The sequence below is a fragment of the Poecilia latipinna genome, unplaced genomic scaffold (assembly GCF_001443285.1).
Source record: "Poecilia latipinna isolate Pla-1442-1.1 unplaced genomic scaffold, P_latipinna-1.0 Scaffold21, whole genome shotgun sequence".
NCBI lineage: Eukaryota > Metazoa > Chordata > Actinopteri > Cyprinodontiformes > Poeciliidae > Poecilia > Poecilia latipinna.
The window spans coordinates 303,039-319,909 of NW_015112637.1; the positions used below are offsets into that span (position 1 = coordinate 303,039).

At 37.4% G+C, this 16,871-nt stretch overlaps 2 protein-coding genes across 5 annotated transcripts in view; one reads left to right on the forward strand and one right to left on the reverse strand.

Annotated features, from left to right (window-relative positions):
* Positions 1-12,814, reverse strand: part of dnah5 (dynein, axonemal, heavy chain 5) — a 93,308-nt gene extending 80,494 nt beyond the window's left edge. Inside the window, exons 1-4 of the mRNA XM_015035576.1 lie at positions 12,486-12,814; positions 2,525-2,659; positions 1,930-2,014; positions 1,636-1,796 (exon numbers count right to left, since the gene is read on the reverse strand). Of these exons, the coding sequence (XP_014891062.1) occupies positions 1,636-1,796; positions 1,930-2,014; positions 2,525-2,659; positions 12,486-12,575 (471 nt within the window). The 5' untranslated portion in view covers positions 12,576-12,814. The remainder of the gene's footprint in view (positions 1-1,635; positions 1,797-1,929; positions 2,015-2,524; positions 2,660-12,485) is intronic.
* A 943-nt stretch (positions 12,815-13,757) lies between these two features.
* Positions 13,758-16,871, forward strand: part of triob (trio Rho guanine nucleotide exchange factor b) — a 112,179-nt gene continuing 109,065 nt past the window's right edge. For 2 of the 4 annotated variants that reach the window (XM_015035599.1, XM_015035626.1), the window contains exon 1: positions 13,759-14,088. In XM_015035599.1, coding sequence (XP_014891085.1) covers positions 14,019-14,088 — 70 coding nt within the window. In that variant the 5' untranslated portion in view covers positions 13,759-14,018. Of the gene's footprint in view, positions 14,089-16,871 lie in introns of all 4 variants that reach the window. The other 2 variants (XM_015035609.1, XM_015035590.1) reach the window with 2 other exon arrangements.

Consider the following 16,871-nt stretch of genomic DNA (forward strand, 5'->3'; position numbering starts at 1 on the left):
GGAACCACTGGTCTAGCCTATTTTTATTTGTCAGAAACCTTCGGCTTGTCTTTCTTATCAGACCTGACGCCGACTCCGCCCCCATGCGGAAGTAGAGCAGACCTCCTACAAACAAACAGCGGTATAATGGCAAAAATAGTGGAACTCAATGAGTTACAGGGGACGTTTTTTGAGTCATTTTTGCTAAGCCAAAGCTGAGGCAAAGACAACAGACAAGTTTCTTGCTAAGGTCATTTGCTGGAAACAACGGAGAAACAAACCTGTTAAAGCCCAAGTCTTTTGAAGCCAGAGGAAGAATGGTGTGAACAAAGTCTCACTGGATGTCAATGCTACGTCTGCCGCATTTTGCACACGTCCAAAGCGGGTGAGTAAAAACTTAAATAGTCCGTCTGTTGACAATCTGCCTTCAAGAAAGTGCTTTTAAATATATAGTAGCATAAAAAGGTGTGCTACCGTTGTAATTACATAAAAGATCAAGTAGAACTACCTTCACTTGCTGATCTTTGATTTAACTATCAATAAGTCTAGTTATGACAATAAATGGGAGGTTTACTACCAGTTATCTTTGTGCACTGCAGACGAATATATATGGTGGTTGCCACCTGTATTCACGCGCCACTTCTTAAGTGTTTTATTGGTGGTTGACAAACCAACTTAAGGTGTTTTTACCGCCACCTGCCGGACTGGAGTGTGAACATCAATGATAATCAAAGGGAATTTCACTCGCTTTCCTCATTAGCCTCAGAAGATATTGTAAACTGTTTGTGCTTTGGTTACTTTGGAACTGTTTGTGCCTCTGGTGGACCCGCTACATTTTATTGTTGAAATTTAACATAAACAGAAACTTTTTTACATTTAAAATACAAAAGAGATGTTCACTTCACCTCAGTTTAAAAAATATAAACAACATGGTTTTATTTTAGATTTATTTCACATAAGATAGTTAATGGTTGATTTTTGCCTTTGAAATAAAGCATTTTAAGAATGAAAAGTACCACTCATTCATGTCTGTTATATGACAAAAACGGAAATGAGTTCTATTCAATATATAAGTAAAGGTCTATCTGTTTACCATCTGTGAAACAAATCTACATGGTGTATCATTCTTTCTGCTCCTTTTGCTATAACCTGTAGCAAACAGTCTTTTACCAGCAGAGGTGATTAACTTTCCTGCAGGCAGCATGTGGGCAGCTACAATCAATGAACAAAACAACATGTGATATCACAGTGTTATTGATGAACACCCCTGCTGTCCCACTTATCTTTAGACAAAAGAAGCATTCATGGGCACCATTTATCCTTCAAGCTTCACTCAGAAATTTAAAAATTTTTTTCAAATGTTTTGTTAGATTTAGTCAAATACCTTTTAGCACTGCATTCTGACTGAAACAGATGTTGAAGTTCTGTTTCTTTTCTGTTGCCCCAGAATTTATTTGTTCAGAACAGGTCAATAATATGTGTAATTTACTTACTACCGGGTTTTATTTTAGATCTATTTCACATAATTTAGTTAATGTGTAAAATTTCTCAGGTCTTACTCTCAGAGTCCAGGCCAAAGTTGTATTTTAATCTGAAAACATTATTTATTCATATTAGAGAGAAAAGGCCTATGCTTTTATCAAAACACTGACTCACTCTGTGTATGTTCTCGGAAGTTATTGCTTTCAAAGTGTTTGCTCTTGTGAAGAAGACGCAAACTCCGGTCAATGCCACGTCCCTTCCATCAGTTACAAACACTTTCCTTATGTGACCTGGCTGGTGGGAATCAAGCCGGGTGGGTGGAGAGGTTGCAGCTGCTGAAATAAGGAGTTAGTCATCAGTCTACGTTACTGCTGGACCGTTTTCTATATTATCACTAGCAACAAAAATAATTGCACTGAAGATATTTAGTCAGTTTTGATTCACTGAGTGCTCTTTTTGTCATGTTACCTCCTTCTGCGAGTTCAGTGTCCTGATAATAAAACATGAGGTGTGGAAGACCACTTGCCACAAAGAACTGTTCCATACGATCAATCTGTTCCAAGAAACAAAATAAATCGGCATCATGAGATTTTGCAGACGTTGATGGAAAATGTTATATAACACTGAAAAAATAACAACCAGACTGCAAAATTATTTTTCAAAACATCCCAAACAGAAAAATGCATAGTTTCAAAATCAATTCAGTCTAAATCACACTTTTTTTCAGTACTAGTTGCAAAAATTCAAGTAGTTTATAAATGTGTGCTACTAATATGTGATAATGTCCTATGTTACAGTTATCATTGCACATTTATTCATTTGAAATCATAGATAATTTTAAATGAACTTCCTGACTGCTTATTGTAGTCTTTCCTAACTATTTTGTGCTTTTGCAATGCCCAGGACAACAGATAAAAATAGCACATAAAAAAAGAAATGATTGAGAGCTTTCACTTGGTTTCTTTTCAAAATTGGCAAAACTATATTCTTTGTTTTTTGAAGGTTACTTATTGTTTCCTCCTTAAACAATAAGGACATTTAAGAGAAAGTTTAACTCACACACCTGATTTCCTTCCAGAATGGCATCTTCAACATCAGACTTCTCCAGTCCCAGGCATGAAGCCACAATATTGAGGATGTAGTCATGTCTTCCGTCCAGCTGGGCGCGCTTAGCCTCACGCTCCTCTTTTAGCTTTTGCTGCATAAAAAAAAAATGTACAGATAGATGTTATTGTTGAACTGATATGGATGAGCTCTGAAGTAAAAACTAATAAGTACTTCATGTTGATTAAGTACTGACTTAATTTAATCCATTAAGCAAAGGTAAAGTCATTGTGTGATTCAGCAAAAAGTAATAACTAATAAATTTGTCCATTAGATTAAATATCTTTTTTAAATAATTGTTGTTTATTCATTTTAAATTTTATTTTCCTGTTTAACATCAACTCAGACACAACAATATTCAAATATTCATCTTAACTTTTAAGCATACGTCTCCATCAGAAGGTTTGCGATCTGCACTGAGTGGCCAGATTTCACAGCTTTTTTAGCATTAGGATAACGCTGCACACTACAATTACAGGAAACATACCATTTGGTCTTTATCTTGGTCTTACACTTAAAAAACAGTAGGTTCCGAAGCACAATATATTCTAATGAAGTTTCATATTGAAACTTCTCATTCATTTCATGAACAAACAGGCCTTACAGGAGTTATAATAGCATAAAATATTATGGACGTTTGTTCTGCAGCAGGTTTATTCCAGCGTATCTGAAGAAGATCAAAAAGCAGCCAGGCGGAGCTAAATATAACACCACTGAAATCATAGCAAAGTGTTGAAGGATACATTTCAAAGCCTGGTATAATTAGAGTCTGAAAGTTATGATTTATGGAAACAAAGGGTGTCACTAATACATAAAAGCTTAGGTGAATGAAATGAAAATACAGAGAGTTTTTATTATTATTATTGTTATTTTCATTAAGAAGATAAGAAAAATGGTGGAAAAATTGGGTGGGATTAGCTTCAGTGTAACTGCAGAAGAATAATCCTATAAAAGCTTCAAGGCTGAAAAGTGAAAACTGAAAGGAGTCTTTCTTAGTTAGACCCCGGGGGATTGGCTAGTGAGAGGAGGAGCAGGCCGGCTTCCTCGTTTAGAGAGGGTGTCAGAGTTAGTAAGAGCATTAGCACATTTGGCCATTGGAAGCTGTAGAGGTTTGGCAATGTGCAAATCAGAATGTATCAGGAAGGTTAAAAATGGTTTTGGTAAAGATCCCCGAGGTGACCCAATTACAGTTGTTGATGTTGTTAACAGTGCTATACTGCCTTAAGGATGATATTGAGTTATAATTCTGGGAAGGGGTCTGCCTGCATTGAGTTTGCATGTTCTTCCACAATCCAAAAATATGAATGTTAGATTAAGTGGTTGCTCTACATTATACTTCGGTATGAGTCTAAGTCTTTTAGGGCTGTGTGTTTCTGTGTTGCCCTGTGATGGACTGGCTCTCCAGAGTATCCCGCCTCTCTCCCAACATCATACTTTATGTCAAACAAAGGTATTATGCATTAGAGCTAGTCCCTATCAGAATCAAGAATTAAATTCTAGATTAATAGAACCAAAAACTAAATAAGATCATTTTATTCATTTTCTACAACTAAAATGATCTTTGAAAATGAACATTAAGAATCGACCTAAAACAGTAGTTTTCTTTACTCCAAGAATGACTTGTCCTCTCCCTGGCTTTGGTCTAATTTTGAGTGATTATGTCTGACATTAAATCTGAGAAAGAAAAAAATGAGTTTTAGTTTCAGAAACCCATTTTCTCCACCATCTTTAATCAGATTGAACCACAACAGAAGTAGAAGGAGAGCCTTATATTTAGCTTTTGTTTGTTTTACTGTTCTCATTATTCTCTTTCTTATAAGGAAAATCATTGCACAAACAACCCCTAATAGGTGACTAGTGGCAGTAAAGTAGACAGCCAATAAGAGAGATGTAACTTGTATATTTTTTTATTAATTGCATTATTAAACAGCTGAGTGACAAAGTATAGTAAAGTGTATATCATATTATTTATCATATCTCCTTTAAAGTTGTAGACAGGAATTAATGTATTTGGGGTTTTAAAAGAAGAAGAAACTGAATATTTTTTATAGGGACTGTGATGATAGGCATTCAGACAAAGAGCTTTGATCAGCCTAGTGAGGGCTTTTAAAAAAATCTAGCATAGGAAATGTGGTAATGCAATTAAATCGGGATAAGAGGTTGTTGTGGCTGAATGCAAGAGTCATGTTCAAGGTAATGGAAGAAAGCGGTAAGAGGATGGTTTCAGAGGTTCATATGTAAAAAAGGCTGCTCTACCTCTGCAACACTGTTTGACCACCGATTCGGGATGTCTGTGAGTGTGATTAGGATTCACATTACAAGCCACATCATTCAACTCCAGTAGTTGAAAATCAATTCACACAAAGAGTTTGGAGATTATAGTCATAACTACAAGTACCTTTCATCACTTACTGATTGTAAGGTACTTGTAGTACCTTATTTTTTTAGATTTGTAAAATTTAAATGCATGCACATACATGTTACATTTTTATTATTCAAAGTTTATTATGAATTGCCTCTTCTAACAGTGCACCATAAAGGTAATAGAATTGCTTCAGATTGTGATATTCATATTATGCGTTTTGGGACAATTTCACTTTCACTGTGAAAAAAAATCCCAATTGTAGTCCCACAAGCAGATCAATCACTTTTTTTGTTTGTTTTGCTGACTGTTGTAGACGTGACAAAAGCACTGTATCATGTGTGCTACTGAGAGCTTAGTGAGATGGGGCAGAGAACCAAAAATAAAAAATAGACAAGCTCTGACTAACCAGAAACACAAAGAAATAACAGATGTCCCCATTAAAGTTAACACACAAGTGTATAACATAATACTTGTTTAAAATTTGGATGCGTTTCGTTTAATAAAATCTAATTTAGTCTTTCTGCAAGATATTTTTTATCAAATTGGTTACAATTAAGTTTGGAAGACTGGATCAGCCAAATATCCCAACAGCCTTCCAGCACTGGAGTAAACTGGGCAGACAACACCCTCGTGAGCCTTTACTAGTAACCATTTCCAACTTACAGGAACAAGGCTAAGAGATCTAACAGAACCAGAAGAAGCCAAACGCTTGTTCTGAGAAAAAATAGGACACATATGACCTGCCCGGGGATGTTTTCTGTTTTAGAAGTTATATGCACAAATTTAGAGTTTATGTTTCTATGCAAAGAGAGATAGATGCCATTTAAAATGGCTATCTTCATTAACTAAGGGCCTTCAATTCACAAACTATTAACAATTCAGTTTAAGTGGTTAACACCATCTTGTTTGTTTATTAATCAGTATATAAATTGTATTACCATTAGTTTATATATTGTTTTAATGAGCAGATGGAGTTTGCAAGAATAAAGTTTGCATTTGAAGAGACCTTATTTTGCTCATAAAATATTATCCTCCTTCATCTCATAAAGTATACAGTTTATAGTCTCTCTGAAAAAGAAACTTTGCCCAATTTGAGACTTTAGTTTGAAATAGATAAAAATACTTTATCTAAACATACTGACATAAAAGCTAATGCTCCTCCTTTAACATGTACAACCTAGTAGTGAGACATTTTACCATGTGTTCCACATACACATGGAATACATGGTAAGTACGATATATGGATATATGTAGCCATATATCATACTTTCTAAAATGGCTAATACAAAGTCACTTAGATCGATTTAAAACTAAAAGCAATGTCTGAGTTACTTCACTTTTACAGTGCCTTTAAAAGCACCGCAAACTGATAAAGAAGTCTTGCTCTGTTCAGGCTCTGCTGTGAAACCTCAGGATATGGTCGTGCAAAGAATTATTTACATTTAGGTTTAATAAAGTAGCATTCAGTTGAATTGAACAGTTACGTAAAAGTAGCACAGATGCAAAAAAAAAAAAAAAGTGGTTATTGATGTCAGACTGAAAATAATTTCTTATCTTTTAGAAGATTTCCGAACAAAACTCAACCACAGTAGCATTATTGGTCAGACATGTAAACAGTACACACTACAGCTGTCTGGGGGACTTCTCTTTAACGTTTTGCAACTTTTCTCTGTCTTGAGTCCTGAGTTTCTAAACGGCAACATCAAAAAGCAAAAATACATAATACATAAAGTGTTATGCTGCACATGAATTTAATGAGCAGGTGGAATCTATGCCAAAAGCAATACACAGGCACAAATCAACAGTTTCATCCAATGGTAGTCACGCATGTTTATTTCTTTGCATTACACAGAGGGGAAACCATTCAGAGGCAGACTCCCGTCACAACAGTACAAACATTGAAATCCTTCAGAAGTGAACAAAAGCCCAGGCAGAGATAAGCCGTGCCAAACTGGGCAAGTCCTATGCTGAACTGTCAGCTCTGAAATTAAAAAGTAAACTGTTGTGACAAAACAAAATAAAATGAAAAAATACAACACAACAGGTTATCATGCACGATGATGCATGATGTGAAAAAATGGTAATATGCTGCCAAGCATAGAATTATAACAAAAACGAAAACTCGTTGAGTTTATTTCTGTTCGTTCCATTTCCAATGTCATGGTAGGAAATGAAAGAGCTGAAGATGGCATTTAGCAGGACAGTAAGAGAAGTAGATGAGAACGGAAGAAAAATATCGTCAGCTGGCAACCCAGTCACTCAAATTATTTCTCTTACCCGAATGACCTTTGAAACAATTTGTCTCCAGTGCCTCTTCCTAAACATCTGTGACATGACAGCTTGCTGATCAGCACCTCACCTCTCCTGCGTCTTCTCGATAGCCACCTATCACTTTCTCATCTGCATGTGCACTCGCACCTCGGAAGGGTTAAGGCTATCAATTGTCAGTGTTGACTACCCAACCAGGTGAGCTGCAGCTGGAAATGCTATCTATATGACTAATCGCCACTCCAAATACAATTTGAGTTTAGCACCACATGGAGACATGAAAAAACAAAAGTGTGTAGATGAGATCCGGTACTTAGTTTACAGATATTAACGCATATAGGAAATTTTATTTTATCTTCTTCCCAGCATTTTGTCCCTTTGTTTTTAAGATGTGCTCAGTGAGCAGAATGCAGTAGATATTTTGTTGAACAAAAGGTCAAAAGCAATTAAAAGGCTTTTTTTATTTATTTATTTTTAATATAATACTAGAAACACCAGTAAAGCTTTTAAAAAATGGTTTTGATAGTTGGCTACTTGTTGGAAGGATTAATTGAACCTGATTACATTTCAGCTGCCTGATTAACCTAATTTTAAGCAGCGATTATTATTTTTCATGATTTTAAGGTCAGGACTATTGAGAATTTTTTTTTTTTTTTTTGTCTTTTATTTTACATTTGACCTTCTCCTGACCGTATTAACAGAGCTATGCTAAAACCTTTTGTACCACTTGAGCTAAATTAGTAATTCTCCAAATCCAGTCCTCATGAGCTGGTGCCCTGTAGCTTTAAATGCATCTATGCTCCAACACTCCTGAATTATAAGGTCAAGTTGCCTCCTGAGCATCACTAAGTGCTGGAGTGGACTCGTAATGAAGCATTCATTTGACTCAGTGGTGGTGGAGTCAGGATGCATCTAAAAACTGCAGGACAGTGGCTCAAAGACTGGCCGAAATTATACCAGTCCCACCATTTGAATTCCAAGGTCAAATAATTTAACCTGATAGTCAAATAGAGTTTTCTTGTCTGTAATTAAATAGCCACAGGGGGAGATCTGTTTGAAACAGCATCATGGTGACCAAGGAACACAACAGAAAATAGATTTGTAGTCAAGACCACCTAACCATAAGCTCCATTCATTTAGAGCTTATTCCATGGCACTTTATGTCGTCAAGAGGTCGAGATAAAAACTTCCTCTTGAAAATGGTACAACCAACTTGTGTCTTAGGACTTTATACAAGATAAGTTCCTTCTGAAAAAGTAGCTCTAAGTGCAAATTTTTCATGCATTTATTTCATAACAAATCTTAAAGGTATTAAAGAAAGGTTAAAGCCATAAAGACCAGAGAAACTTGATAAATTTGCCCACAAATCAATTTATCAAAGTTACTCTATGTTGGAAAATGAACCCCAGAAAGATTGTATTTTAATGAAATAACATTTTGTGTAATATCCGTTGCTCAGTGACGCATAAAAGCTATAATAACCAATAAAACCCCAAAACATCCCATTTCATTTCTTTGCAACAACTTTGCTAAATATCAACTACTCGTGCACTACCATACCTCACAGAGAAATATCAGTTCTGAACTTAATAGCTTCCTTACTCAGGGATACAAAAGAAAAACAACAGCTAATCAATGATGAATTACAGTCAGCCAACGCTAATTGAGCAGCTAGCTCGTCTGTAACATCAGAACTCTTGGGTCACCTTACCTTGTTTTGATAGTCTGGTTTAAAATGCAGCATAGTTGTAGACGGCCTTTCAGACTGGCTGTCCTTTTTATATCATTCCAAACGCTTAGCTGATTTAGCTTTTCATGACATTAGAGAACTACAAAGACAAGACAACAGAGAAGAAGTGGTTTTACTGCACTATGGGAGCAATCAGCCTCCTTGTTTGGCATGAGAGAAAGGTTAGTGCCCTGAAATTATCAGAGCGTTGCTCGTGAAAGGGTACTGCTAACTAGATAATGTGGTGTTGGATGACGTCCTGTCAGCATGGTAATTATCATGGTCCCGCTCTCACCTTACCAGACTTTTATAACAATAGGATGGAGAGACAAAGGAGAGTTAGGGTAGAAAGACTGTTTGGTTGGTGGGGGGGGGGGGATGTTCAAACACTGGCTCTCTTGAAGTGCAAATGCACCGCAAACACGTGTGACCTATATGGTGAGTGAGTGTTGTGGTTTCACACACTCGCACCTTCATTATGCTGTCTGAATGACCATTGTATAATGATTGTTTTACTCACATAGTTAGAGCAGTTGTGTGACAGCGAACAGACGGTGCCACTAGAAGATAAGTTTATGATACATTGTGAGTTAATATGCTATCTGTAAAAAAATAGTAAAATAGTTGCTTATACAAACCACATGTAACAACCTTGAACTAAAGACCACAAAAATAAGGTATTTTTTTAAGTATGTTTTTGTTTAATTCTGTGGAACTAATCAGTATTAAACATCATAATTATAATTTCTTCATTTTGATATAATTTCAGCTCACCTAGCGTCTGTACTTTTGAGAGAAGTATTTGCATTTGTTTCAAGCCTGCAAATGCTAAAAAAGTTTTGCAGTTAAGAGAGTCATTGTTGACCATAATGATCTCCCAAGAGAAGAGCAGGAAAATCGACAGAGTTTGTCAGATATTTATTTTTCCAAGTAAGCTGTGCCTACAATAAGATGGCGCACACAAACACAATGGTGGGTTGTAAAAGGTAAGGCTACATCAGGGAAGATATCAGTGTCAAACCAGAAAAATGAAAGGCAAATGACAAAAAAAAAAGATAAAATAAAAAATAACAGAAAAAGGAATCAATGTCTGTGTGAGCAGTTTTAACAACTAAACTGGACAAAGCAAGATTATAGTCAGCTAAAGAAACAATCATGAATTGTGGATAAACTGGTGATAGATTCAGTGATGAATGTTAAATCTGGACTGGCCCAAAGAGGTGTAACTGGAGCAGTTGTTGGACGCCATCAGAATAAATCTCCCTGGCAGTCGTTATCTCTGCAGTGTATGTATTGGTGGGCATTGAAATTTTAAGACTTTTCTTTCTAGGAAATCATATATATAGTCAAAGGCATAGCTAGCAAACAGTCTGAGTCTCAATCCAATTAAAAGTTTGTGCTTATCTGTTAACTGTTGTCAGAGAATGTTGCAGTCTAATTGATAAAAACTTAGAATTTCCATTAGTGAGCTCAAAGATCAAGCTGTGATAAAAGCAATTGGAGATGCAACAAAGTCAACAAGCCAGGTTGAAAAGGCTAAGCAATTATGCACTATTTTAATTCTTCTAGTATCGTATTCAGATTACTTAAAATGTTTCTCTTAATTGCAAGTGTAAGTCAAGAGTCCATGGTCTTCAAGTACGTTTTTTATTATTATTATTATTATTCAAATCTATGCTCAGCAGTGAGAATGTAGACACCACATACAGAAAACAATTTGTTTAAAGATTATGCAAATAGTGGTTACAGTTCAGAGTTATAAGTAATGATTCATCAGTGGACTGCACACTGGATTGGAGCTTAGCACTGTTGCCTTAAAATTCCCTGAGTTTGAAATCTGGCAGTAGACGCAGAGGAGTATTCCTCAAGCTGAATAAGACTGTCAGTCCAGTTCATCTGGTCCCTGGTAAGAGGTTGGGTCATGCAAGGATAACTGTTGTTGATTGGTTTGAAACTACATGATACACACAGAACTCTGACCCAGTACTCAGAACATGTTCAAGAATAAATTAGATGTCTCTAAGGATCCCTGTGTGTCGGAGAAGAGACAGGAAAGCATAGCAATAAAATTTGGTTCGGCCATGAGCTGATATTTCTGTGTTGAACTTTCTGCTTGTAAGCTGCCACGAAACAAGAGAGTGATTATGAATTATAAATGAAGAGGCTGGCTCCCCAAATGAGAATACATTGACTAAGACAGGAACAGGTCTGTGTTTTCACTGGGAATATTTAAGCTTACCCTGCAGAAAAAAGAAAAAAAAAAAGTTAAAATGTTAAAATAGATGTGGGACAAGTTATATTGATCATGCATTTCAGCATACATAATGGACAGATGATCTGTTTCTGATATATTTCACTACATGATAGATGTACTGAAATATATTCCATTGTCTGTTTCAGTTAACGTGACACTTGAGAAGTTGTCCATGTTTGGTCAGAGCTGATGGCACAGAAAAAAAGTCTCGTTGATATTCTCTTCAGTGGAAAGAAAGATATTGTAAAACTCTTCTTCCATAGAAAATGAATCTAATGACATTGTAGGATTCATGAGGGAGTTTTGTACTTTAGAATAGTGTAGTCTGTCCAGAAAAATGGTGTCCTTCAGTGATACAAAGTTGGCACAGTCTAGCATAGGGATACTACTTTAATAGCTGGTGGAGAAGCTGTACATATATAAACCAAACAACTTCAATGGGATTAAAAGAAACCAAATTTAATTAATCTGCAATGAAAAGAAGAAGAAACTGCCAAGGAATTGTTGACTCAGTGGTTCTGAATGAATATTTCTCACCAGCTCAAGACAATAAAGCCAACCTGATATAGTACTGCAATATCAAAAGTAAACTTTGACTGCATTCATTATCTTTGTACAGCATTTTTACATTTAGGCAACCCTTGTGGAAACTAAGGAATTTAAACAATTTAAACATTTAAGGAATGTGCCACCATCTTGTGGAGAGATGGCTACAGTACAAACGACACGATGCACTGCTGTAATGCTGCCATTTTTACTCTACTTTGTTGCACCAGGGAATCTAATCAAGTGGATCTCCGTGTAATTACTAAAAGGCTTTCAGGATTTAAAGTTGAAAATGAAGTGTGTAATAATTCTATGAAGGCATCTGTAAACAGTTAAACACTTTTATATTAACAAAAATATAAAGTTCTACTTCAAAACCTTTAGCATTCGCAAAATTATACAAACAGATCAAACTAGCTGATGCTACCACATAGAAAACACTGGAGGTTTGTTTTCAGTCCTGGTTAATGTTTAAGCCAGATGACTGAGCTGTTAAACTTTAGATGAGCAACAGCGAATGGTCAAATCAAACAGTCACTTTAAAATGTATCAGAAATTAAAAATGATAAATAAGCACATTTCAAAAAGTGATTAACATTTAATGGGCACATTTACTTTTTTTTTCTTTTACATAATTAAAAAAAGAAGCTTTTAACCAGTTTAGAGATTTTTTTTTTTTTTTGGGGGGGGAAGCATTACACTCATCTTCACTCTTGTGTATTATTATTATTATTATTATTATTATTATTAGCCCAAACCTGCATTTCCTTCTGCATCTCCACAGACATAGACGACTGGCTGGTCCTGCTTCTGTAGCTGATCTTAGCATTCCGGGAGCTGAAGGACATGGCTTCAACTTTTCTTCCTTAAGAAAACTCCTCATAGAAGAAAAAAATTACCCATACATCCAACCACTGCTCCTTTTTTTCTTTCAAGTTAATTTAGTTAAGTTTGCAGAGATTTTGCAGAACCCTTCCTCTTCGAAGCACTTGTGTTGTTAGTTACCAGGGCAACAAAGGAGCAAGAAGAGAAAAAAAAAACATAGTGGGTGTGACGTTTTTCCTCTCTTCTCATTTTTTATTTCCTTTTTCACCAATTTGTCTTTCAAAATAGAAAGCATTTAGAACATTAAATGCATGTGACATTGCATTAAAAAATATCAACGTATGGAGAGACTGGTAATAATCAATTTGCACTATCGTGGCAGTGTTCAATGCTTATCTACAATTTTTATAACAGTATTACAATTGCCTTCGACAAGTAGAGAAATTATTAAATTATTATTTTTAATAAACCTCACTTTGAAATAAATAGGACTCGCCCTTTAAGTTGTGCTTGCATTTAATAACCCTCACGGTGCAATGTATTTGAACAACCCCTAGATGGCAGTAGCTCAACATATATAGGAAAAAAAGACTGAGCCGGAGCTCATAGGGAGAACTGGGTTAGGTTTGTGGGGCAAATGACCTCATACTGTAGCATCATCTTCATCAGCAGGAGATGAAGAGCGAGTGAACTCATCCTTTCATTTTACTATCATTTTGTCCCGCATATGGGCAAAGTCATGCTAATATAATACCGATAACATGGAATAGCTTACAATATGAGTATTCCTGTAGTCGGATATAAAAAAAAAGATAATAATCATCTAATTAGAAAACCAAATATTTTATTGACAAGAAATTTAACAAATTGTTTGCGAGAAGGTAGTCTATAAAGAAGAGGAGGCGGAGTAGTTCCCGGTGGATGTTATGATGTTATCTGTCGGAGCATCTCCGCTTAAGCAATTAAGACAGGATCCTGACACCCACGCAGTCCGCATCAGCACCGCAGCGTGTGGCGCACATCAAAAAAGAAAAAAAAAAAAATATTGGGTGGCGCACATTGCACCAAACACCCCCCCCCCACCCCCCGCACACCCCCAAACGGAATCCCAGGATATCCCACCCTCACCCACCCCTTGAATCGGAATAGCCCTCCTTCATCTGTTCTCCTCCTCTTTTACCTCCGCCTTCTCTCATTATCGTCCCCCACCCTCCTCCCTCTTCCTCCGCCACCTCCTCCTCATCCTCTGCCTCACGTCCCAACTCGGGAGCGCCGCCGATCGGTCGCCAGGATTTTCCCCTCTCGGCCAAAACGGAGGAGGCTTGTCGCTCATTGAGGGGATAGGATATTATGGATCGGCTTCAATGAAAGTCGCCAGGATTCGCATTCGTTGATCGGTTCCGACTTGAAGCAATAGAAACAACCCACGGATACCTAAAGCCGTTTCCGCCCGAGCGACCGCAGCCATGAGCGCAGGAGAGGGGCTAGATGAGGCTGCAAAGGACGCGGCAGACATAGCGGCGTTTTTCAAATCGGGTAAGTCAGGGGGAGGAAAAAAAAAAAAAAAAAAAAAAAGGGGCGAGTCTGCCTCTGACAGAGCCGAAGCAAAAGCTCTCCGTGTGTTTACCTGCTGGTCCTGGAGGTTATTATTTACAGATGTCACAAAATGCCTACGCGTGAGAGTCGCGCGCCACACCGTGCGTCTGAGGGGCTGGTGGCGAAACAGTTTGTAGTTATTTACATCATTCCAGTCGAGCACCGACCTGTCATATTGCAGCGTTTTATGGGAACAGCGCGAATATCACCCTCAAATTTTCCGAAATGCTCATTAAACAGTGTGCCCATCTCGGGGTTGGACCAAATCTGTTACGAGGTGTAAATGGCTACAGCCCCGACAATGCTGATTGTTTTGACGTAACATCCATCACGAACCCATTGACGGCTCACGGAGCAGCCTTCAGAATGCATGCATAGAGGCCAGTCGACTTAAACAATGTGAAATGTGTAAAAGGGAAATGTGGAGGTGTGTGTGCAATGGGCGCCCCTCTGATGTGATGGCATCGTCAATACAAAATAAGGTTGGGCCTGTTTACTTTCAAACCCTAACAGTCAAAACATCATCATCTTAAGCAGATTCAAGCAGGGTGCACTCCTGGCCCTATAAACAATGCTTTGCAAAAGTATTTATTGCTACAACAAACTTGATTCTACTTAATTGGAGGTGCATAGCAGCACAGTAATGCATAATTGTAAAGGGTATTAGTATTTTATTTTAATAAAAGTCTGAAAATGGTGGCATGAATATGTGTTCATCCCACTTTAATCTTATTATAGCTACATAAAAACCTAAATTGTCCTTCGGAAAACACCTAAAACTTGTGTGGAATTTGAGCTGAGTGTAAATACAGCTGTTTTTAAAGGCCTCCGACTGGTTGCAGAAGTGAACAGAGAGATTCACGGACACCAAGTACCTCAGCATACAGGTCAGGGATGAGAAAGCAACATCATCCAAAGCATTGAGCATCTCACAGAGAACTACTCAAATCTGCTGGGTGATGGTAGGAACACATTTTCTTCAGGGGGTGAAGGTTCACCCTGCAGCAGGGCAGCCACTGTAAACATACAGGCAAAGGTAAAACGGCGTGGTCTAGATTAAAACACATCCATGTGCTGCACTGACTCTTAAGAGTCAATTTATATTCTAAATAGCTTGAGAATTATTTATAAAAGAATAGGGAAATACTTACAAACGTTCAAGTATACAGTTCTACCATGACATATCATGAAAGAGTTCATTGGATAGGAATACTTTAGCAGGACTCTATTTATTTATGCTTATTGACCTCCAGCATGTTTAGCTTACAAAACAGAGTCTTTGAAAGGCCCAGTTTCAAGTCAAAGTCCAAGATGGTGTCCAGATCAGCACTCACCAAAACAACCAGCTGTCTCTGTCTCCTTCAGCTGCTTCCCTCTGTGACACTTGGTGCCTTCGGGTCTGCAGGTCAGCTTCCCCTCTGGCCAAGAGCAAGCAGGGATGCTAACTTTTTCTTGTGTCCACCTAGATGTGATTGTAAACTCTTAGTTATCATTGATTTTTCTGACTTGCACACCCAGATATACATGGACTATAGACTGCCCTGTTCTCTCCAAACTGCCACTGACAGTCAGACAGTTAGGACTGTTGTAGAAATGGATTGTATTCAAATGCCTTCTTATGTCTGGCTGGATGCCTGCCAGTGTGTATTTTCCTATAGCTGTGTTGTACCCAGCCGGAAAGTTGGCTTGCAAGTGAAGCTGGGTCTGCTTGGATGTTTGTGTAGCGGCAAATGCAGTTCATACAGTATTCATGAAGGAGACAGAAATAGTTTGTACCCTGAGGAATTTTTTAATGTTTTTTTTTTTTTTTAAAGAGACTATTATGAAGCGAAAGTATGGAAAACCAAGTCGGTTGGGAAACAGCACAAGAACGCTGTTGCAAGTTGCGTTTGTGGCACACAGTTTAGAACCGAGGGTTCTGGAAGTTCTCAGACATTTTGTTCACATTTTCTATTCATTCCAGGGGAGAAAAACAACTTTTATTGATTTCCATTGTGTTTATGACCTTCATAATGAACATATTAAGTTGTATAAAGACTTTACTGCATTCAGCCTGTGTTTTATTTACTGTTTTTATTCCTGAACACTTCAAAGCCAGTTAGTATTGTCACTGATGTCTCATTTGACTTTGCTGTCTTTATTATCCATCTATATTTGTTTTCACAAACGCAGTCTGTCTAAACATGACATCCCTGTTTATTTGGTCATACAGGCACTCCATATGTGGAGTGCAACAATCTCCCCCTAATAGATGCCAGCTTGTTGCATGTTGAAATCTTTGCACACAGCTGTAGGGTCTGGCTGATCCCAGGGAGTTTTATTTCTGGGGCTCTGTTTACACTTTAGCTGCCCTCCTTCTTCAGAAAAGATGAAAAGCAAACATGCTACAGATTCTTTTGCCAAACAATAACTTTGTTGATTGACTGGCAGCCTGATTAAAGTGAGATGCTAATTTCTCTATTAGTCAGATATGGAAGTATGGTTGTACGATTCAGAGCTTTAGAGCTAGTTGTTTGGCTGATTAAATTTTAATTTGCCTCACCTGGACGGAAAGTATTATTATTGGCTTTTTGCAAGACTTGATGCTTCTTTCTGCTTGATTATTTTCAGGGAGCAGATGGTGCTTCATCTCAAGCCCACTCTGTTGCTTTGGATTACAGCTCAGCTGCTGAGTCACCCTCCCAGGTTGCTCATGCCATGACTTCACATCCCTGCTTTCAAAT